The sequence below is a fragment of the Gymnoscopelus braueri genome (assembly GCF_963280865.1).
Source record: "Gymnoscopelus braueri genome assembly, chromosome: 1".
NCBI classification, from domain to species: domain Eukaryota; kingdom Metazoa; phylum Chordata; class Actinopteri; order Myctophiformes; family Myctophidae; genus Gymnoscopelus; species Gymnoscopelus braueri.
Genome location: NC_137603.1, coordinates 1,994,771 through 2,019,821, shown reverse-complemented (window position 1 = coordinate 2,019,821; position 25,051 = coordinate 1,994,771). Strand labels below are relative to the sequence as shown.

Below are 25,051 nucleotides of genomic sequence, written 5' to 3'. Positions count from 1 at the left end.
TGGCTATTCAAAAATAGCAGATCTACAAGCTCATAGCGCGGCACCGAGTGCCGCGCTATGAGCTTGTAGATCTGCTATTTTTGAAAAAATCTTGAAAATGTGTGCAAATCTTTGAATATAATTACAATACATTACGTACATTTTTAAACACAAATCTTTGCTTCTAAAACATCTTCAGATGGGGGTCCGCGCCCAAATGTAAATTAATTTAGGGGTCCTTGGCATGAGTGAACTCTTATTCTGAAGAGATCGTCCACCGGAAGTGCTATAATGACGCGCTGTGGTTGATGACGTCACACAGCAGAGTGTGTGTGTGTGTGTGTAGGTCACAGTGTGTGGTGTGTGTGTGTAGTTCAGAGTGTGTAGATCGTCATGGCGGACACGTGTGGTCAGGTTCTCCTGGGCTCCGGCCTCACCGTCCTCTCTCACCCCCTCATGTACATCAAGGTCCTGGTGCAGGTAGGGACCCCCCCCGCGGACCCCCTACACACACACACACACACACACACACACACACACACACACACACACACACACACACACACACACACACACATAGCTGTAGTATACAACCCTCGTAGACGTATTTATGATTCTGACGTTTTCAATCTACGAGAGTTGTAGGGTTCACTTCCCATGGAGACATGGACTTTCTGCACTATGCCCCGTAGACACTCCAAACATTGTACAAAATGAAAATAAAGGCGCTTACCGCCGAGCCCCAAATGTTAACTGGCTCTACGGGGTAGTAGTTTAATGTAATAATCCATATCTTTCAATAAAGAAGTGTTTTAATGCAGTCTGTGGCCGAACGCCATTTTTTCACCCTCGTTTACTTCCTGTTTACATTTAGTGTAATTCCGGGTTTCACACCGGATGCGCCCCCTCACTTCCCGTCACTACCGCCCATTGGGAACTTCCGACAGAATCGGCCACAGACGGCATTAAAACACTTCTTTATTGAAAGATATGGATTATTACATTAAACTACTACTCCGTAGACCCAGTTAACATTTGGGGCTCGGCGGTAAGCGCCTTTATTTTCATTTTGTACAATGTTTGGAGTGTCTACGGGGCATAGTGCAGAAAGTCCATGTGTCCATGGGGCGTGAACCCTACAACTCTCGTAGATTGAAAACGTCAGAATCATAAATACGTCTACGAGGGTTGTATACTACAGCTAACACACACACACACAGACACACACACACACACACACACACACACACACACACACACACACACACACACACACACACAGACACAGACACACAGACACACTTAGCGGTGCCACAGGGCCGAGTCACGCCGGGCAGAGAGGCTCAGATCCCGGCCACATCAAGCTAGCAGTGGTCGGTTCTATGGATGGATGGTCACGGCTGCTATAGCCTGGAGCGTTAGCTTTAAGCTAGGCTAACGTGCTAATTAAGCTAAGCTAGGTGTGTGTGTGTGTGTGCGTGTGCGTGTGTGTGTGTGTGTGTGTGTGATCACTTCCGTTGTTGTGTACTTGTTGTAAATCGATCAAATTAATCGATCACGTGACAGGGTTTGACGTCATTAAACGTCATTGTAGTTATAGTTGACATTCAGCTGAATGACATTGATGTTTATTGTTTTATTATTATTATTAATTATTGTTGTTGTTGTTATTATTATTATTACCAAACCTGTATTTCTCATTATATTCACTGTTGATAAGACCAGTGGTGTTAACTAGGTAACTAAGTACATTTACTCAAGTACTGTACTTAAGTACAGTATTGTGTAGACAGATGGTTTCCTGTGAAGTGTCTCTGATAGAGTAGAGTTAGTCTAAATGCTACATTGTAAATAGTCTAATTATTTATAGGTTGTATTTACTCATAATATTCACTGTTGATAGACTGTTATTTACTGTAACACAGATATCCGTGATCAGTGAGAATGTGTTTTTATCGTTAGACATTAATTGGTCTGATATGACATTTGGTCCAGAATTACTTTACTGTAAGTGTAATAATAATCATACATTGATACATTGAAAAAGGCAGAAAACGCAGATCTATAAGCTTACAACACGTCATGTGTTGTAAGCTTGTAGATCAGCTATTTCTGCTATTTTAACGGGTTTTTTTTAATGATTAAATCTGTCAAGTGAATTTTTTTTTATTACAAAGCCTAAAAGGCTATTTTTTCAAATTCCTACGTCCCAGTGTTCAACGTTCCTACGTCCCAGTGTTCAACGTTCCTACGTCCCAGTGTTCAACGTTCCTACGTCCCAGTGTTCAACGTTCCTACGTCCCAGTGTTCAACGTTCCTACGTCCCAGTGTCCTACGTTCCTACGTCCCAGTGTCCTACGTTCCTACGTCCCAGTGTTCAACGTTCCTACGTCCCAGTGTCCTACGTTCCTACGTCCCAGTGTCCTACGTTCCTACGTCCCAGTGTTCAACGTTCCTACGTCCCAGTGTCCTACGTTCCTACGTCCCAGTGTTCAACGTTCCTACGTCCCAGTGTCCTACGTTCCTACGTCCCAGTGTCCTACGTTCCTACGTCCCAGTGTTCTACGTTCCTACGTCCCAGTGTCCTACGTTCCTACGTCCCAGTGTTCTACGTTCCTACGTCCCAGTGTTCAACGTTCCTACGTCCCAGTGTTCAACGTTCCTACGTCCCAGTGTCCTACGTTCCTACGTCCCAGTGTCCTACGTTCCTACGTCCCAGTGTTCTACGTTCCTACGTCCCAGTGTCCTACGTTCCTACGTCCCAGTGTCCTACGTTCCTACGTCCCAGTGTTCAACGTTCCTACGTCCCAGTGTTCAACGTTCCTACGTCCCAGTGTTCAACGTTCCTACGTCCCAGTGTCCTACGTTCCTACGTCCCAGTGTCCTACGTTCCTACGTCCCAGTGTTCTACGTTCCTACGTCCCAGTGTTCAACGTCAAAAACTAAGTCGTTAATCGCAATTATTTGTGTGACAATTAAACGTCAACTTAAATGTTGTCATGGTGACAGCCCTATGTAGACATAAGGTCACAATGTCAGAGAGCTTCCTGGTTCCATGTAACTGTCCATGCAATCTGGGAAGCGAACTGCCTTTTCCCATACTGTTTCCCCCTATTGGGCGGGCGCGCGGGCGGGGACTTCTTTCCTCTACATTAGAAGAGTTAGGACGTCACATTCTAATACAGCCCAAATACCCAATCTTAGCACCGGCCTCAGTGGCGCACCTCGTTAATCATTGGACTACCGATCCACTACCTCTGGGAGTCCGGGTTCGATTCCTGCTTGGGACAATACTTTTTCAAACAACCGCGGACTACTTTTTTTCGCCGATAAAGTATAGTTTTGGACCATGACGGAGGCGCGCCGACTCAGCAGACCTTGAGGCCGAGGAGTCGAGCCCGAGCGCCTCCAGGCGCGAGTGCCCGCGACGACCGACCGATGGTCTGCTAGTCGACTAAGCGCCGTCCGAGTTATGTACCGATAGGCACAGAATCGTAAATGATGTTGTGGGGACTGCGTTTGCCCCAACTGCCACTCACTGCACTAACATAGCCCGCCAGCCTTTGCCCCCTTGTGCTTCAACAGTATGGGAAAAGGCAGTTCACATCTGGGAACCCATTGTCAAAAAAATGGAAAAACAGCGCCCCCAGTGTTTTTCACTTTTGCATTTGACTCTGGGGGGGGAAATTAACTAGACCTATGCAGCTGGAAACCGGGGTTTGGCCCTCAGCCCTCCACTTCCGGTGGTGCGACTATGTTTTCATTCCCACTGACAATATTTCTCCACGGAACACTAACACCATTTAGTGAACCAAGAACATGTATGGTTCTGGTTATAAGCCCACTTGTTTCTATGATGAAAGAGCAAGTTAAAATGTGAATATCTTTCTGTGGTTTTGTCGGCTTCGAGGACGCTGTTGTTAAATGAGTTTGGGTTTGTTTCCGGTGGGAAGCGAAGGCACAGATGTAAATCCCGCCCACCACTACATTTGATTGGGTAAAGCGCGGCCCGCTTCCTGATCTAAGGCACGCCCACTTGTAGGCCACTGTTGACGCGCTCTGAACAGGCTCCCGACAGATACAGTAGCGCAGCTCGGAATCTGTTCTTGAGAGATTACTGTCCATGTACCTGTCTTAAGGCGGTTACACACGGCGAATGTGCGAATATACGCAAAATTCGGACTCGTTCCGAATAATTAAAAGACGCTTTTTCGCTTAGCTTTTCCGCTTTTTCGCGCCATGTACGCTTGCATTGACTTTATAAGGTTTTTAAAAAAAGCGTATTATTCGCACGAAAAAATCGCCCCGGTGTGTAAGGACCTTTAGGGTGACCATATTCTGAATTCCCAAAAAGAGGACACTTCACGCATGCACATGTGTTCCCAGGGCATGCGTTCTTTTTTTACTTTGTTACTTTTTGGTATTTTTTTGTTACCTTAATTTGGTTAATCCGGTACAAAAAATGTATCCATGAAGTGTAGATGTCAGAGTTTTTTTCAATGAATGAATGACAGGCAGCGCGATGTTGCTGTCACTGTGTGCGTGCAGCCCGTCAGCAGTGTTGCCAAGTCTCGTGAGAGAAATAAGGAAACACACCTCCAAAAACAAGCCAAATCTTGTCCAGAAGTTGCGGTAAATAAGCGGACATGGCAACACTAGGATTCTGGCGTCTGAGAGTTTGTTCATAATTGGCTCATTTACTCGTGACACGACCAATGAGAGTTAGCGCTTTCATTGTTGCTAGGATACGCCCCCCCCCCCCCCTACTGACACACAGATACAGTACACCTGACCCTACCCAAACTCTCAAAACCCTGGACATTTGAAGGATTTTATAAAACCCCCGGGACAGGCCAGACAGCCCCCTAAAAGAGGACGTGTCCGGGTAAAAAAGAGGACGTCACCCTACTGTCCATGTGTCCTTGAGCAAGACACTGAACCCCCCACTGCTCCTGATGAGAGCAGGTTGGTGCTTTGCATCATATAGACATATAAAGCTAGACTCCTCCTCTATAGACATATAAAGCTAGACTCCTCCTCTAGACTCCGGGGCGTCTGTATCGTGGCCGCCATATTAAGAGGAGGCGCACTTCCTGACTCCTGGCCAATCACAGCGCGTCTTTTCCCAGGCTTGGCAGAATGTAGTTGTATAAAAATACAACGGGATATTTTATAGTACAACTATATTCATGGATTACTTTGCTGTGTGTGTGTGTGTGTGTGTGTGTGTGTGTGTGTGTGTGTGTGCGTGTGCGTGGGAGAGAGAGAACACAGTGTCTCACTACATTACCCATCATGCAAAGCCTGCTTCAGCCATAACCAAGTTGGGAAGAAAATGAGGAATAATGATGAGTTAGTTGTAGTGAATATAGCAGATCTACAAGCTCAGTTGCGTCGCACTTTGTGACATATGACTTTGTGAGCTTGTAGATCAACTGTTTTCAGTAGTGTGGGTGCCGGGGGGGGGGGGGGGGGGACATCGGACATCACATCTCTTTTGAGTGTGAGAATGTGATGCACTTTGTAGTGCTTTGTGATTAAGGCTCCATAGAAATGCACCGTTTATCAACATAGGCTTTGTTGTACATTCTCTAGTTGTATTTACCTGTATATGAATGGTAAATAGTGCATTTATATATATATATAATAATATATATTTACATAGCTCCTTTACAATGTGCATAATATTCACCCATTCACAGGCGGGCAGGCGTGCGTTTTGCTCAAGGACACATTAACAGGGGTGCACATAACTGGTGCGCATGCGCGCACCCAAAATAAATAATGCGCGGCACATCAGACGACGAGAGGCGCTTTTGCGTACCAACAGCTGGGACAGGAATTTCCAAGCTTTTTTTTTTTAGCAAAACAAAAAAATAAAAGCCTGGAGATCGAGGCTAGGAATTTACTTCCTGAAGCCACACTCACAGACAGGGAGAGGACGCATGCTGCACGTGATTGTGTGAGTGTCTCGCATCGCCTCGGCTCGCATTGCCTCGCTGCGTGCACGCAGCCAGCAGCGGCTGTTAGAGGCACTCGTCACCGATGATGAACGCACCGTAATGGTGCAAAAATGACCGTGAACGTCCCAATCTGACGGATAAAAACAGCCGGTGGGCACCGTCCTTTTCTCTCGTGCAGCACCCCCCCCCCCCCCCCCCCCCGTTGACAAAACGGCACGGGACCGTTTTTTGGTGCGCACCAAGTCACATCTCCAGGTGCTCTTCTGAGTACTAGACCTAAAAAGTTATGTGCACCGCACATTAACCCAAGTTGGTGTTAAAAAGGTCTTAAAAGTCATGAAATTGTCACTTTATAAATGTGCAGATACCCTGTATATACACTTACACTGTATGTTGGTTTGTTTACTGTTGAGTGAGAAAACTATGTTGCACATTAAGCTCATTATCTGGGGACCCCCCCCCCCCCTGGCCGACCCCCAGTTTGTGAGCCACCGCCCTAGAGTGAGAATCTAAAGTCAAGTTTCAGTTTCATTCTTACTGCTGTTAACCCATTAAGACCGGGAACGCATCTCTGTCATTGTAAGATTTCTTTGGCTATTCAAAAACAGCAGATCTACAAGCTCACAGCGCGGCACCGAGTGCCGCGCTGTGAGCTTGTAGATCTGCTATTTTAGAAAAATCGTGAAAATGTGTGCAAATCTTTTGAATTATATATATTTTTTTTAAAGCGAACATTTTTTACTCTCTTACAACTTCTGGGGGTCCCTGGAACACAATATTTTGAGATGGGGGTCCGCGGCCACATCATATTTGAGAACCACTGATAGTATAGCAAATTATGCTTTTTCAAAAAACTGCTAGGATTTAGATTAGAAGATAGAATAATGTTATAGATAGATATGTAGAATCCTCTCCTCAGAAGCAAAGATTTGAGTTACAAATGTTTTTTTTCACATTTTTCACGATTTTTTAAAAATAGCAGATCTACAAGCTCATAGCGCGGCACTCGGTGCCGCACTATGAGCTTGTAGATCTGCTGTTTTTTGAATATCCCAAAGAATATCCCCAAAAAATGACACAGATGCGTTCCTGGTCTTAATGGGTTAAACCTGAGTTTCACCGAAGGTGATCGGTACGGTTTGTATCTTATCTTCATTATTATTACGGGTGACCTTTGGCCCCCACATCAAATCTCTCAGCTGATTAACCCAAGCCCCCAGAACCCAGTGGTTGCATTGAAGCGAAATGGACATGCTGGCCATTCGTAGGTACTGCAGCTTAAACGGACGGGGCCACTGCACAATGTACGAGCGAAAACTGTTTCGACCAATGGGCTCGACTCACGAGCTTGCGCACAAGCTTGCGCACGGGGCCGCGCGCCTCTGTGACGTAAAACGCCTCTGTGACGTAAAACACCTCTGTGACGTAAAACGCCTCTGTGACGTAAAACTCCTCTGTGACGTAAAACACCTCTGTGACGTAAAACACCTCTGTGACGTAAAACACCTCTGTGACGTAAAACTCCTCTGTGACGTAAAACACCTCTGTGACGTAAAACGCCTCTGTGACGTAAAACTCCTCTGTGACGTAAAACTCCTCTGTGACGTAAAACACCTCTGTGACGTAAAACGCCTCTGTGACGTAAAACGCCTCTGTGACGTAAAACGCCTCTGTGACGTAAAACGCCTCTGTGACGTAAAACACCTCTGTGACGTAAAACTCCTCTGTGACGTAAAACACCTCTGTGACGTAAAACACCTCTGTGACTTAAAACACCTCTGTGACGTAAAACACCTCTGTGACGTAAAACACCTCTGTGACGTAAAACTCCTCTGTGACGTAAAACACCTCTGTGACGTAAAACGCCTCTGTGACGTAAAACGCCTCTGTGACGTAAAACGCCTCTGTGACGTAAAACTCCTCTGTGACGTAAAACACCTCTGTGACGTAAAACGCCTCTGTGACGTAAAACGCCTCTGTGACGTAAAACGCCTCTGTGACGTAAAACGCCTCTGTGACGTAAAACGCCTCTGTGACGTAAAACGCCTCTGTGACGTAAAACGCCTCTGTGACGTAAAACGCCTCTGTGACGTAAAACGCCTCTGTGACGTAAAACGCCTCTGTGACGTAAAACGCCTCTGTGACGTAAAACGCCTCTGTGACGTAAAACGCCTCTGTGACTTAAAACGCCTCTGTGACTTAAAACGCCTCTGTGACGTAAAACGCCTCTGTGACGTAAAACGCCTCTGTGAAGTAAAACGCCTCTGTGACGTAAAACGCCTCTGTGACGTAAAACGCCTCTGTGACGTAAAACGCCTCTGTGACGTAAAACGCCTCTGTGACGTAAAACGCCTCTGTGACGTAAAACGCCTCTGTGACTTAAAACGCCTCTGTGACGTAAAACGCCTCTGTGACGTAAAACGCCTCTGTGACGTAAAACGCCTCTGTGACGTAAAACGCCTCTGTGACGTAAAACGCCTCTGTGACGTAAAACGCCTCTGTGACGTAAAACGCCTCTGTGACGTAAAACGCCTCTGTGACGTAAAACGCCTCTGTGACGTAAAACGCCTCTGTGACGTAAAACGCCTCTGTGACGTAAAACTCCTCTGTGACGTAAAACGCCTCTGTGACGTAAAACGCCTCTGTGACGTAAAACGCCTCTGTGACGTAAAACGCCTCTGTGACGTAAAACGCCTCTGTGACGTAAAACGCCTCTGTGACGTAAAACGCCTCTGTGACGTAAAACGCCTCTGTGACGTAAAACGCCTCTGTGACGTAAAACGCCTCTGTGACGTAAAACTCCTCTGTGACGTAAAACGCCTCTGTGACGTAAAACGCCTCTGTGACGTAAAACGCCTCTGTGACGTAAAACGCCTCTGTGACGTAAAACGCGTCACTTCTGTGACGCAGAACGTGTCACAGTGGCCCCAAATAGGCTACGCCCATCACACTTTACAACCCGTAAGAAGAGGTGAATTGGCTTCATGCGCTGGGTGAGCAACTCAATGCAAGTGGATGGGAGGGGATTTCGGGTGCCCTCTCTATTATTTTTAACTCTATGGATTAACCCCATTAACTATTTCGCTGCCGGACTTATTTCTGGCTGCGTGCACAGAATATTTATCTCCAGTGTGATCAATCCCCTGATCGTCGGTAATCACGGGGGGTTTCTTTCACTGCGGGGGGTTTCACGGGGGGGTTTCTTTCATAGCCGATCTACAAGCTCGTTGTGAGCTTGTAGATCTGCTATTTTTGGCCAAAGTTCTCCTCAGAAAAGGGATGCTAGGGTTCAAGTGGTTAAGGTCAAAATAATAATCCTGTCACACCAAGATTTGGCGGACGCCCTGTAGTAACTCTGAGGACCCCCTAGGGGTCCCGGACCCCCTGTTGAAGACCCCTGCTCTAGACCATACATGGGCAACTTGCGGCCCGGGGGCCACATGCGGCCCCCACCTTCACTTAATGCGGCCCACAGGTTAATATCAGAATAGTGATTATATTATTGATTTCAGCTGTTATGGTTCATAACATGTAAACATGACCCTCTTTAATGACTTCAGTCTATATAAGTAGCTTAATGACTAGTATTAACATTCTATTGTCTTTTTTATGTCCAATGTATCTGTATTTAGGTTCATAAAGTTAACATAAGTATAACTAAAATAAAAATGCTTTTCAGGATTCCAATAAAAAAATTGCACAAAAATAGATCTGGATTCCAATTTAAAAAATAGCAAAAATAGCAGATCTACAAGCTCAAAACGCATTTTGAGCTTGTAGATCTGTTATTTTTGCTACTTTTGTGTGACAAAAAAGTTGAAATACGGAGCGACAGTATATGCAAAAAATAATAATATGCATTTTGGACCCCAAAATGATGGATCAGCATCCAAACAGATCCGATTCCGATCAATACCGATACGGCAGATAATAGTCTCTATACTGTCTATCTCAGGTTGACATGTTTGTGTTTTAACGTACTAAAGGGATAATTCACCCTATGTATTAGTCACTTGAATTCACGGATATTCTTTAGTTTTTTTTGTCTCATTCCTAAGACAATGATTTGATGACCAACGGACCGGTAGGCAGTGGTTCCGGTAGGAGACACAAAGGAGACTCTTTGTGTCTCCTACCGGAACCTCCGCTGGTCAGCAAAGTATTGTCTCATGAATGAGACAAAACAAACTAAAACAATATCCATGAATTCAAGTCTCCATTGGGTGACCAAACGATAGGAAAAAAGTCATTTTGGGGTGAACTATCCCTTTTTAACACATTGACTGCCAGAGTTTTTTCAGAACAGTCTGTAGCCTCTGCCAGGGTTTTGAACGATTTTGGTACCTTTTCGCATAGCCACAGAATATTTTTCTCCAGTATGATTGATCCCCAGATGGTTTCTAATCACAGATGAGATTCAGGTGTGGTTTCACAAATGTCAACGAGGTCATTATGACCTTGTTGTCATGTGGTGTTTGATGTTTGAAAATAGCTCAAAACCAGTAGTTTCAAACCAAAAAACATTGTGAATTGTTTGTCCGTTTGAATTTTAACATTGAAGTGGATGGAGCAGCAAATCTTTGGAAATTGTTATCTCCTTATTCGTTTGGAATATCGAATAAGTGTCAATACTAAATAATTAGAGAATCTTTTTAGATTTTTTTTTCAGGACGTTTTTAAATGTCTTTGGCAGGCAACAGCTGAATTAATGTGTTAAGGGATCGAAACCATGAATTAAAAAATAATATTTAATATCATATTATTTATGTCCCTCAAACGTTTTTCAAAAGGTTTGAGCCTAAATCAAGCCTCAGATAAACTCATTCTAACTAACTTCTCTCTGGCTTATAAAGCACTTTCACCTGCAATACCACATTGTCCTGTTTGGCACGGGGCGCTATTGAGCCAGTTTGTATACATGTGATCTCCTGGTTCTGTGTGGAAAAAGTTTAACAAAAAAATGTAATATATATATATTTTTTTTTCCAAGTTGGAACTGAAAAACAGGAGGGATTGTACCACTAGTGACGTCACTTTCGGGGCCAAATCAGTTTGGTCTGTTTTGAGACCAATTTACAGAAAACCCCAGATTTGCTGTGAAAGCCTGAGTGTTCAAACTGGGGTATTTTTTGGGATAGAAGAGAGAGGTAGGGGAGACCAAAAACACACACAAAAGAAGAAAAAGTAAAAATTCATGGTGTAGTCTCTTTAAAGGATGTTTATGTTGTGTTTTAACGTATTAAATCATGTATTTGTGTTGTGTCTGTGTCTCCAGGTGGGACATGAGCCTCTACCTCCCTCTATGGGTAGGAACCTGTTTGGCAGACAGGTGTACCAGCTACCTGGACTGTTCGCCTACGGTGAGTGTGAAAAGAAAAAGAAAAAAACGATAGTTTACGGCAATTAACACATCGGGTGCCAAACACGGTCTGAACCGTGTTTTCAGTCTTTTTTGTTTTTTTTCCACCCAGGAGGGGCTGGAGCAGCTCTGGAATCACTCACAGTGATTCTGAGAAGGAATCCTTATAGATCACTGTGCCAAAAAACATGGCTCCCATCCGTTCTCCCCTAGCCCGCATAATCAAGAGTTTTAGCCCGCATAATCAAGAGTTTTAGCCCGCATAATCAAGAGTTTTAGCCTGCATAATCAAGAGTTTTAGCCCGCATAATCAAGAGTTTTAGCCGGCATAATCAAGAGTTTTAGCCGCATAATCAAGAGTTTTAGCCCGCATAATCAAGAGTTTTAGCCTGCATAATCAAGAGTTTGAGCCCGCATAATCAAGAGTTTGAGCCCGCATAATCAAGAGTTTGAGCCCGCATAATCAAGAGTTTTAGCCCACATAATCAAGAGTTTTAGCCTGCATAATCAAGAGTTTTTTTTAATCTGCCTCAGGTCTCAATGGGTTAATGGCTGATGCAACTCTTGAGAGAGTACAGATGTCTCTCATTGACTTCAATGCATTCCATTGAACTTCCGGCTCCAGTCTTATATCTCTGTGCGTCTGTGGTTTATGGCGTAGCACGTTGTCCTCTCCTTCTTAATGTAGCCTTCTTTGACAAACTGCCGATATTGGCACAATTGTTTTTAGCAACCGACATTGGAACATAATATTATGAATAGAAATAATAATTCATAAAGCACATTTAAAAACGGCCCCTGTTGTGCTGCACAGAACGAAAACATGAAAACACAGTTAAAACACACACAAGCATCAAATACAGAGCAAACTAATCCAAACCGGAAGACTGCTGGCTGTTTCTCCATGAAGGCAGGAGGTTTTTTTCAACACGTTGACTGCCGTTGACTTCCATAGACGTCATTTGGTGTTTTCAGTGATGACGATAGAGGGCGCTCTTCCGCAACCTGTAACTGATCCTAGGAAGATCCCGAAGAAGAATACACCCGGAAATCACGTGATCTAAACACATTCCAGCCCGTCCGGACTAACGTCATTAGATTTATAAAAATACATTTATCTCTGCCAGTTTTGATTCACCAGGAGTCTGGATAGCTTGTTTCCAGTCTTAAAATAAATAATAAAAATATTTTCGAAAAAAAAATAAAAATTAATGGGCTTTCGATCTGCGGCACCACAAAATGGCCGCCACTGCTCTGCCCCTATAGGGCATAGCAGTGGCGGCCATTTTCCGGTTCCACTTCAAAATAGTCAATGCATTTTTCCCATTGACATTTCCAAACATATTTATATCAATTATTTTAAGCGTAGAATCAAGCCATCCAGGGTCCTGGTGAATCATGACCATAAAATGTTTGATTCTGTGAAAAAACGTGTTTCAAAACGGCAAAACAAAGGGTATTTATTAACACATCGAGTGCCATAAACGGTCCGGACCGTTTTTGAGGATCCAAACGAGAAGTGCCGAAAACGGTCCGGACCGTTTTTGACCCAATTCTATTTTTATACGAGTGGCCCACGTGGGGCGCTAAAACGAAACTTTGACATCACCCAAGGAGTTTCTGAGAAGAAGAGGCTGGATCTGGCTCCATGTCAAAAATCCTTCCGGTCGGCGTTTTCAATGTTATCTCCTTGACTAAAAGCTTAATATCTCCATTTCTTTTTAACGTGGTGGAAACGAGCCGTTTCCGATCGGCGATCACGCTGCAATGGAGGATCGCGTTGGAAATATTATTGTTCCAGGCGTTAGTCGGGACCTCCGCCGTCTCGCACGCACACTTTGTTTACATGCACTTCCGCGTCGGGGCTTCAACAGCACGAAACGTATAACGCAAGTGGATGGAAGAAATGCAGGCACTCAACGTATAATATTTTAATAAACCTCTGGCACCCAATGTGTTAAATATAGTATCATATAATTAAATATAAAGTAAAAACAAATCACAGAAAAAAATGTTTAATGGTCATGATTCACCAGGATCCTGGATGGCTTGATTCTACGCTTAAAATAATTGATATAAATATTTTTGGAAATGTCAATGGGAAAAATGCATTGACTATTTTGAAGTGGAACCAGAAAATGGCCGCCGCAGCTCTGCCCCTATGAGCAGAGAGCTCAGCCTGCTCTGTGATCTTGACCTTTTGACTAAATGTGGGCCATAAATAAACAAACAGCATGTCTGTCCTGAACCGACCCAGTGAGCCCCACGTCACTTTAATGACTTTATGACAGAACAGATGATTAACAATACAGCCTCCTGGACCTGCTGGAATGGAGTTAACTCTTTCGGTCCGGGAACGCATCTGATATGGGGCGGCAGTGGCTCAGGGGTAGAGTGGACGGGTAGAGTGAACTGGAAAACCGCAAGGTTCCCAGTTCGATCCCGGGCTGGGGCGCCCCCCTAGAGTTAGTGTAGAAGTGTCCTTTGAGCAAGACGCTGAACCCCTAATTGCTCCCGATGAGCAGGTTGGTGCCTTGCATGGTTTCCTCCGCCATCGGTGTTTGCATGTGTGTGTGAATGGGTTAATGGCACAATCAATGTAAAGCGCTTTGGATAAAAGCGCTATATAAATATATATAAATGCACCATTTACGGCCATTTTCTGGTTCCACTTCAAAATAGTCAATGCATTTTTCCCATTGACGTCTCCAAAAATATTTATATCAATTATTTTAAGCGTAGAATCAAGCCATCCAGGGTCCTGGTGAATCATGACCATTAAACATTTTTTTCTGTGCTTTGTTTTTACTTTATATTTAATTATATGATATACTATATTTAATAAATACCATTTACCATTTACCATCTGTGTCATTTTAGATTTATTTGGCTATTAAAAAAAAGCAGATATACAAGCTCATAGCGCGGCACTGAGTGCCTTGTAGATCTGCTATTTTTTTTTATTTGTGCAAATCTTTGAATATATATATATTTTAAGCGAACATTTTTAACTCAAATCTTTGCTTCTGGAGGATTGATTGATTGACAGCAACACAGTTACATTTATAATGCTTTTGTCTAAAAGGTCCGGCCAAAAAAGTCCTTGCGGACTTGTTTCCGTTGGGGTCCTTGAATTAATTTCATAGACATATATAGTAGCAACCAAACAGTTCAAAAATCAGCATGAAAATACAGATAATACAGAAAAAATACTACTATGTAAAAAAAAAAAAGCATGAAAAAATACAAAAATATGTACAAAAAAAGTGGGGGGGGGGAGCATGGAAAAATAAAAATTATATACAAAAAAAGCATGAGGAAATAAAAAATACGTACAAAAAAGAGGAGGGGGGGGGGTCGTCTGTCTACAGGGGATTCTACAAATAAATCCCAACAGTTTATTTTTCTCTGGCTGACACCAAATAATGCTGTCACTCTGCATAACGGAACACCAGCTTCCACTTATTCTATTGCACGGCTCCTGAAGGGACAAACGTGGCATCTTTCCATGGAGGCAGTGTTGCTGCTTGGGAGCATAAACACAATAACTCAACAAAGTATCAGAACCCATGTTCAGGTGCCAGTCAGTCACACACACCTGTGACTGACACACACCCTCCCAGCAGGTGTGTGCTGGCAGGTCACTCAAAACGAGAGAGATTACCAACAGAAACATACTGAGGGATTTTGGCAAATCTTTGGGGGGGGGGGAGGCGCTACCCACACGTTTAGCTGTGTTGCTCATTCCACGAATCCCCGATCCTTACAAGCTGTATCTCGTTGTAAAGGTGACTAATCAACAATAAGAATGATATAAAACACAATACCAGTTGGTATTATTAAAGGGGAGAAATAATCAACCGTTAAGTTAAGTTTCCGAACGTTTTGTGGGCAGTTGCCAAGGACGTGGTTGGAAACGAGACCGCAAGGACCTTTTTCAAAGGATTTTAAATGTAACTCTAACTCTGCTGTTTTACATGTTTTGCCTAATAAAATATTCAATCAAAATTGATATAACATTGATGTCCAGGCCAGCTCTGACTGTGTGTTGTTGTGTGGTTGTGTGGTTGTGTGGTTGTGTTGTTGTGTGGTTGTGTGGTTGTGTGGTTGTGTTGTTGTGTGGTTGTGTGGTTGTGTTGTTGTGTTGTTGTGTGGTTGTGTGATTGTGTGATTGTGTGGTTGTGTGGTTGTGTGGTTGTGTGGTTGTGTGGTCGTGTGGTCGTGTGGTCGTGTGGTCGTGTGGTCGTGTGGTCGTGTGGTCGTGTGTGTTGTGTGGTTGTGTGGTTGTGTGATTGTGTGGTTGTGTGGTCGTGTGGTCGTGTGGTCGTGTGGTCGTGTGGTCGTGTGTGTTGTGTTGTTGTGTGGTTGTGTGGTTGTGTGGTTGTGTGGTTGTGTGGTTGTGTGGTCGTGTGGTCGTGTGGTGTGGTCGTGTGGTCGTGTGGTTGTGTGGTTGTGTGGTCGTGTGGTCGTGTTGTTGTGTGGTTGTGTTGTGTGGTTGTGTGGTTGTGTTGTTGTGTTCCAGCCAAACACATTGCCAAGGTGGACGGTAAGGCCGGCCTGTTCAATGGCCTGGCTCCCAGACTGTGTGCCGGGACCATTGGGACCATCGTCCACAGCAGAGTTCTGCAGGTACGTGTCATATTTTGAATTGATGTTGCAGAATGTTTTATATTCTTACTGTACAATTTACATTATTATTTTAATAACTTGTAAATGCACTTTCATTTGGTTCCATGTGTACACTCTCAGAGTTACAGACCTGTAAGGGTCCATTTGGTTACATGTGTACACTCTCAGAGTCACAGACCTGTAAGGGTCCATTTGGCTATTAAAAAAAACAGCAGATCTACAAGCTCATAGCACAGCACTGGGTGCCGTGCTATGAGCTTGTAGATCTGCAATATTTTAAAAAAACCGATCTGTGCTTCTGGGGGTCCCTGGAACAACATATTCTGAGATGGGTGTTCCTGGCCAAATGCATATCATTTTGGGGGTCCTTGACATGGAAAAGTTGGAGCAACACTGATACAGCAACATACTGTTAGGATTTAGAAAACATTTTTAGATGTGTGTTTGGCTGCGGACCCCCATCTCAACATGTTTGTTACCAGGGACTACCCTGATGTTCCCTGTCCTCTAGCCTGATGTTCCCTGTCCACTTGCCTGATGTTCCCTGTCCACTAGCCTGATGTTCCCTGTCCACTAGCCTGATGTTCCCTGTCCACTAGCCTGATGTTCTCTGTCCTCTAGCCTGATGTTCCCTGTCCTCTAGCCTGATGTTCCCTGTCCTCTAGCCTGATGTTCCCTGTCCACTAGCCTGATGTTCCCTGTCCACTAGCCTGATGTTCTCTGTCCTCTAGCCTGATGTTCCCTGTCCTCTAGCCTGATGTTCCCTGTCCTCTAGCCTGATGTTCCCTGTCCACTAGCCTGATGTTCCCTGTCCTCTAGCCTGATGTTCCCTGTCCTCTAGCCTGATGTTCCCTGTCCACTAGCCTGATGTTCCCTGTCCTCTAGCCTGATGTTCCCTGTCCACTAGCCTGATGTTCCCTGTCCACTAGCCTGATGTTCCCTGTCCTCTAGCCTGATGTTCCCTGTCCACTAGCCTGATGTTCCCTGTCCACTAGCCTGATGTTCCCTGTCCTCTAGCCTGATGTTCCCTGTCCACTAGCCTGATGTTCCCTGTCCACTAGCCTGATGTTCCCTGTCCTCTAGCCTGATGTTCCCTGTCCTCTAGCCTGATGTTCCCTGTCCTCTAGCCTGATGTTCCCTGTCCTCTAGCCTGATGTTCCCTGTCCTCTAGCCTGATGTTCCCTGTCCACTAGCCTGATGTTCCCTGTCCTCTAGCCTGATGTTCCCTGTCCACTAGCCTGATGTTCCCTGTCCACTAGCCTGATGTTCCCTGTCCTCTAGCCTGATGTTCCCTGTCCTCTAGCCTGATGTTCCCTGTCCACTAGCCTGATGTTCCCTGTCCTCTAGCCTGATGTTCCCTGTCCACTAGCCTGATGTTCCCTGTCCACTAGCCTGATGTTCCCTGTCCACTAGCCTGATGTTCCCTGTCCACTAGCCTGATGTTCCCTGTCCACTAGCCTGATGTTCCCTGTCCTCTAGCCTGATGTTCCCTGTCCACTAGCCTGATGTTCCCTGTCCACTAGCCTGATGTTCCCTGTCCTCTAGCCTGATGTTCCCTGTCCACTAGCCTGATGTTCCCTGTCCTCTAGCCTGATGTTCCCTGTCCACTAGCCTGATGTTCCCTGTCCTCTAGCCTGATGTTCCCTGTCCTCTAGCCTGATGTTCCCTGTCCACTAGCCTGATGTTCCCTGTCCTCTAGCCTGATGTTCCCTGTCCACTAGCCTGATGTTCCCTGTCCACTAGCCTGATGTTCCCTGTCCACTAGCCTGATGTTCCCTGTCCACTAGCCTGATGTTCCCTGTCCTCTAGCCTGATGTTCCCTGTCCTCTAGCCTGATGTTCCCTGTCCACTAGCCTGATGTTCCCTGTCCTCTAGCCTGATGTTTGGTGCAGTAATGAACAGTGTGGTGTACATGGTTATCATTCTGTCTGAATGTGTCAGTATGTAAATGATATGAACACACAGTGAGGTTAGTTTGCATGAGACCGTTTGAACAGGAATGTTATCTGTACTGATAAAGGAGAAGACTGTACAGACAGGCAGCCTCTGGTCAGCCAGGACATACAGTACATATGTACTGTATGTGAGTGCAACAGTCAATAGAACTAATCCATTATTAAAAACGAAATCCATTCAAATCCATTAACTCATTCACTGCCAGAGTAAATACATAAATAATCACACACTGCCAGCCATTTTTCATTTATCTAACCTTTTCAACCAGACACAGGTTATTTATCTCCAGTATGATGGATCCCCCGATCGTAGCTAAACATGGTGGATATAGCAACATACTGTTAGGATTTAGAACACATTTTTAGATATGTATTTGACCCCCGTTTTGTTCCAGGGACCCTCCCCCGACCAGAAGCAAAGATTTGAGTCAAAAAATATCCCTTTAAAAAAAAATATATATATATTCATAGATTTGCACACATTTTCAAGATTCTTCAAAAATAGCAGATCTACAAGCTCATAGCGTTCTCTTGCATGGTCTAATGCTATTAATGAAGATTAATGTTCTAATGGTATGTACTACGTTCTCTTACATGTTCTAATGCTATTAATAAATATTAATGTTCTAACGTTCTTTTACAGAAATGCCAAGATGGAGACATTAATGTAAGTGAAACCATCTTGTTCCTGTTTGAATGCAGTTTCAGAACCTGCAAGTTATTACTTTGTTACTGGTTGTTTGACCCAGTATGTCTCCATATGGTAACATTGTAGCCATAACTCCATGTGGTAACATTGTAGCCATAACTCCATATGGTAACATTGTAGCCATAACTCCATATGGTAACATTGTAGCCATAACTCCATATGGTAACATTGTAGCCATAACTCCATATGGTAACATTGTAGCCATAACTCCATATGGTAACATTGTAGCCTTTCTACAAGTTATTAAGACATGGAAACCACTAGGGTTGCACATATTGATTATTTTGTTGGTGATTATTTTTTTACGTACTTTTTTTTTAACTGCTGCAATGTCTGAAGAAGCCAAAACAACATTTAGTTTTACTCTTGCGTATAGGACTGTCACCATTACACATTTAAGTTGACAATTGTCACTCAAATAATTGCGGTTAAATATGTTATTGTGTGTTTGGTGTTGAACATATAAATACAATTTACATTTCTGTTTACCTTCTAGGCTTCATAATCATAATAAAGTTGCACAGGGCAGATTTGACAAATAACTTAAACATACAAAGAAATGATTGACACATTTTATCATTTTATACATGTCAAAATAAATGTCACTTTGTGACACGTGAGCTTGTAGATCAGCTATTTCTGTATTTTTTTAATATTTGAAAATGTGACATTTTTTCAACATGGAAACGACTGTGACATTTATGCAAAAATAATTGATATTAGGCAATGATGTAATAATTGTGACAGGCCTACTTGTTTGTTTCATGTCAGGTAACAGGAGATCAGAAACCAGAGGATGGATCCCTGCTCCATGTGGTCAATGAGGTAAACACAGGCTTTCAGCATCATTTACATAATGCAATAAAAACTGGAAGTGAAAGGAGTCAAACTAAAACATATGGAGTCATAACATACTGTTGGATCAAATTATAGCAGGATCTTAGAATGTCTTTTAGAGGTTTTATATTAACCAACGTTTTCATACATTTTTGGGGGGAAATTTGTAACACACATTTTCTCTTCTAAATGGTGCATTTAAATGGTAAATGCATTTATATATATTTATATAGCGCTTTTATCCAAAGCGCTTTACATTGATTGTGCCATTAACCCATTCACACACACATTCACACACCGATGGCGGAGGAAACCATGCAAGGCACCAACCTGCTCATCAGGAGCAGTGAGGGGTTCAGTGTCTTGCTCAAGGACACTTCCACACTAACTCTAGGGGAGCGCCCCAGCCCGGGATCCAACTGGGAACCTTGCGGTTTTCCAGTTCACTCTACCCGGCCACTCTACCCCTGAGCCACTGCCCCCCCCCCCCCCCCCCTTCTGGGGGTCGTACCTGACACAATGGGGGTCCGCGGCCAAATGCATATCACTTTAGGGGTCCTTGACACGAAATAGTAGAGAACTACTGATTTAGTCAGAATTTGTAGAATCTAATGAACCCATTAAGACCTGGAACACATCTGTCATTTTAGATTTTAACCACTTTAACCATGGTCTTATACTTTGGCTATTCAGAAATAGCAGATCTACAAGTTCAAAGACCCCCTCAGAAGCAAATATTTGAGTTACAAACGCTTTAAAAATATTATATATATTCAAAGATTTGCACAAACGTTCAATATTTTTTTCAAAAATTGCAGATCTGCAAGCCGTGCTATGAGCTTGTAGATCTGCTATTTTTTAATAGCCAAATATATTAACTCTCTCAGTGCCACGCCCCGACATATCCCGAGTTTTTCCCGAGTACCCTCAGTGCCAGCACGAGAAATCCCGAGTTTTTACTTTTGACTGTGGTCGCGCTATTCTGTATATTTTTCATGATCACTTTCGCTTCCTGACTACATCAGACTCACCCGGAGCCGGATGTAAAAAAAAAAATTCATTTCCGGGTCACGTTGTTTTTCTCCGGTGATTTTCGGCCAGAATAGGGAAAGTCACGTTTTTTTCACACGGTATAAAAAGCGAACGGAGAGGTCCACGTCTACTCTCTTTGGTCTGGGTGACGATCAGTCATCGTAGTCGTGTATCGCATCGTAATTTAGCCTGATCAACGATTGTCAAAATGTCAACATCCGGTTAGGACCGGATATGACGTGAGCCTGTTTGGGAGGGGGTGAGTGAGCCAGCGAGGTCATCAATGTGTCGATTTGTTGCTCTCTACTGGTAGAACTGTATTATGGGTTTAAAACCCCAATCAGATCATTTATTTGAATGAAAAATTACAAAATTACAAAATTAAAAAAAACGCAAATTCCTGGCAGTTTGGGAGTACTTTATGAAAATACTCTTGGCACTGAAAGAGTTAAAATGACACAGATGCTTGAGTGGGTTAAAACATAGTGAGTCCATTTGGTTCGTTGCCACCAGAACAAACAGACTTTGGAATGTGTATCTGAACATCTTGACACTCTGCTGGCTTTGTGTTCCTTGTGTCATTTCTGTTGTTTTACTAGCAGCTCTACCTCGTCGTTTAAACGTAGACATTTTTTTGTTTAAAGTACATTAAGTCTAAAATAACATCTGCATGTTGTTTCCTGTCTATTCTCTTTGCAAAACGTAGCAGGACTCTAGGGTTTTGTCTTTGTTAATGCAACACACAGACAGATTGTGTCTGAGTGGGGAGATGGGAAGAAGCTAGTCTAGGTCTTTTCAGACGCTATACCATCATTATTCCCTCGTGCACACATACAGTAGGTGACCAGTGACTTAGACCAGGTTCACTTTCAAAACCTTTGCATCACACACACACACAGAATGCGGCACACAACACCAATGGTTCTGATCATGTGGAAGTTAAATGGTGGATGTGTGGATATAGTCAGGGGATATTAGCAGAAAGATTTCCAATCTTGGAATAAATTCCTTACCAAAAAAAACCTTCACCAATGTGTTTGTAAAGGTGTCTAGTAACACATCTCACAAAGACTGAAATTCAGTTTCCCTAGGAGAATTTTTGACAGCTGCTGAAAGTTGGGGTACCCACCATTTCCATGCAGGGCAAAAAAAAATCTGTTTTAAGTAGCATGTGAGGGGTCAAACTAGGGAGTTTTTAATGATTCTGAATCCATTGCAAGCATTTGTTTTGCACCAAAACCACTCCTTGGGCTAAAAACAGCCCAATCTCAATGGGCTTTTTACACAAAAAGTATACCTGGACAAGGATGGCTATGGCCGTTTTTAACCCAAGGAGTGGTTTTGGTGCAAAACAAATGCTTGCAATGGATTCAGAATCCTAAAAACACCCTAGTTTGACCCCTCACATGCTACTTAAAACAGATTTTCTTTTTGCCCTGCATGGAAATGGTGGGTACCCCAACTTTCAGCAGCTGTCAAAATTTCTCCTAGGGAAACTGAATTTCAGTCTTTGTGAGATGTGTTACTAGACACCTTTACAAACACATTGGTGAAGATTTTTTTTTGGTAAGGAATTTATTCCAAGATTGGAAATCTTTCTGCTAATATCCCCTGACTAATAGGACTCTATATGAACAAACATGTCGTATCAACCAAACGCATCACATTCTGTTTATGTGTGTGTGACATGCATGATGCAAAGGTTTAGAAAGTGAAACTGGTCAAAGTCACTGGACCTGCTGTATACACGCACGGTCACAGAATGAAATAACCTCAGAGAGAGAGAGAGAGAGACTATAGCCTATATATCATTTATTATAATAACAATAGGCCCATAATGCATGCATCCACACATGAGAGCATGCAGTAAGACTGGGTAAAATGACTGATTTTCTACTGTTTCTAACGTTAATCACCCTGTGACTCAAGTACACTTTGTGGTACACTTGACAAACAAAAATGACAAAATAAAATAAAATCATCCTTCCAATGAACTTCAGGCAGTACTACATGTCCACCAGTAGAGGTCGTACCAGACACCGTGGGGGTCTAAATGTCTCAATGGAAGAGTAGAGAGACCGCCTCTAAACACTTAAGGTCCTTACACACGATTTTTTTCATGCGAATAATTTTTTTTTTTAAAAACCTTATAAAGTCAATGCAAGCTTCCACACCAGTTTCGCGGAGCGAAAAAAGCGTCTTTTAATTATTCGGAACGAGTCAGAATTTTTCGTATATTCGCATATTCGCCGGTGTGTAACCGCCTTTAGACTTGACTTTGACTTCATTAGGATCTCTTTCATTTTAATAGAATTGTCATACTTCTGGATAAAAGTGTTACAGATGCACATCATTCATTCCGTGAAGTCATTGCTCTGTAGGAAAATGGACATTTATTTTAAATGTAAGTGTTATTTAAAACGGGGAATAGCTGTCAGATGCTCTAGCTGTCTACTCCTCCTCCAGTGAAACCTCATGTGATTGTTGAGCTCAAATATAATGTCTGTGTTCATCTGTTGTGTTTTATTGTGTCATTTTGACCTCCTGCCTGCTTTGTTTTTTCTGTCCAAATAGACGACCAAAGAGATGATCGCTCGTTCCTGTGCCACCATCATCACGCACCCCTTCCATGGTATGAATATGACTGTATGAATATGACTGTATGAATATGACTGTGTGAATATGACTGTATGAATATGACTGTGTGAATATGACTGTATGAATATGACTGTATGAATATGACTGTGTGAATATGACTGTGTGAATATGACTGTATGAATATGACTGTATGAATATGACTGTATGAATATGACTGTATGAATATGACTGTGTGAATATGACTGTATTAATGACTGTATGAATATGACTGTATGAATATGACTGTGTGAATATGACTGTATGAATATGACTGTATGAATATGACTGTGTGAATATGACTGTGAATATGACTGTATGAATATGACTGTATGAATATGACTGTGTGAATATGACTGTATGAATATGACTGTGTGAATATGACTGTATTAATGACTGTATGAATATGACTGTGTGAATATGACTGTATGAATATGACTGTGTGAATATGACTGTATGAATATGACTGTGTGAATATGACTGTGTGAATATGACTGTGTGAATATGACTGTGTGAATATGACTGTGTGAATATGACTGTGTGAATATGACTGTGTGAATATGACTGTGTGAATATGACTGTATGAATATGACTGTGTGAATATGACTGTGTGAATATGACTGTATGAATATGACTGTGTGAATATGACTGTATTAATGACTGTATGAATATGACTGTGTGAATATGACTGTGTGAATATGACTGTGTGAATATGACTGTGTGAATATGACTGTGTGAATATGACTGTGTGAATATGACTGTGTGAATATGACTGTGTGAATATGACTGTGTGAATATGACTGTATGAATATGACTGTATGAATATGACTGTGTGAATATGACTGTGTGAATATGACTGTGTGAATATGACTGTATGAATATGACTGTATGAACATGACTGTATCTTTTATGCAACGTTATTGTCACATCACAGGTTTGGGTCATAGTACTAATGACCCAAAATCAGTGGTGGAAAAAGTACCAATACTGCAATATAAAAATACTCTGTTACAAGTAAAAGTCCAGAATAAAAAAATTACTTGAGTAAAAGTACAAAAGTATTGGCATCAAAATGTACTTAAAGTACCAAAAGTAAAAGTACTAAATATTTGAAAATAGCAGATCTACAAGCTCACAACGCGTCGCGATGCGACGCGTTGTGAGCTTGTAGATCGGCTATTTTCAAATAGCCTAGGTATAAAATAGGTTTAAAGTGGTTAATGTATGTTTCATTATATCATAGTTTATAGCTGAAAAGTAACTAGTAACTAAAGTTTTCAAATAATTGTAGTGGAGTAAAAGTACAATATTTGCCTCTGAGATGTAGTGGAGTAGAAGTAAAAGTATTGGAAATTGGAAATACTCAAGTAAAGTACAAATACCTCAAAATTGTACTTAAGTACAGTACTTAAGTAAATGTACTTAGTTACTTTACACCTAATGACCCAAAATCAGTATGACCCACACCGGGGGACGTACTAGTGTGTCTACCTTCAAGCTAGAGTTCTCAACGAGCCTGAAAATGAAGCCCTGGCCCTAACTGGGCCCTAACTGGGCCCTAACTGGGCCGAACCGAACAATTACCATAATGTTAGGCCCCTAAAATCCAAAAGACCCGAAAAGGTGTCATTATGTGTTTGATTAATGTCCTCAAAGTCACTCATCCAACCAGCTTTGAACTGAGCAGACTGGACCTTCTGTTCCAGAGAGAATGGACAAAACGTCTTGAAAACAGACACTTTCACCGATTTTCCATGTTTGAGTTTTTGCCAGTTTCACCATTTTCTTTTTATACAGTAACACGGGCTAGGAAGGTCTGACGGCGACGCGCTAGATACCTGAGTAAAGCTCACTACTTATTATTTTTTTTACGGAACCAGAGGCTCGGCCCGATTAATTAGCATACATTTTGGGGTTCGGGTAGAATTTGAGAACTCTACTTCACACTACCTGT

At 42.8% G+C, this 25,051-nt stretch overlaps 1 protein-coding gene across 1 annotated transcript in view; it reads left to right on the top strand.

Annotated features, from left to right (window-relative positions):
- The first annotated feature begins 320 nt into the window (after positions 1-320).
- Positions 321-25,051, top strand: part of mtch2 (mitochondrial carrier homolog 2) — a 36,396-nt gene continuing 11,665 nt past the window's right edge. Inside the window, exons 1-6 of the mRNA XM_080456362.1 lie at positions 321-459; positions 11,218-11,302; positions 15,824-15,930; positions 18,529-18,552; positions 19,366-19,419; positions 23,038-23,095. Coding sequence (XP_080312488.1) covers positions 373-459; positions 11,218-11,302; positions 15,824-15,930; positions 18,529-18,552; positions 19,366-19,419; positions 23,038-23,095 — 415 coding nt within the window. The 5' untranslated portion in view covers positions 321-372. The remainder of the gene's footprint in view (positions 460-11,217; positions 11,303-15,823; positions 15,931-18,528; positions 18,553-19,365; positions 19,420-23,037; positions 23,096-25,051) is intronic.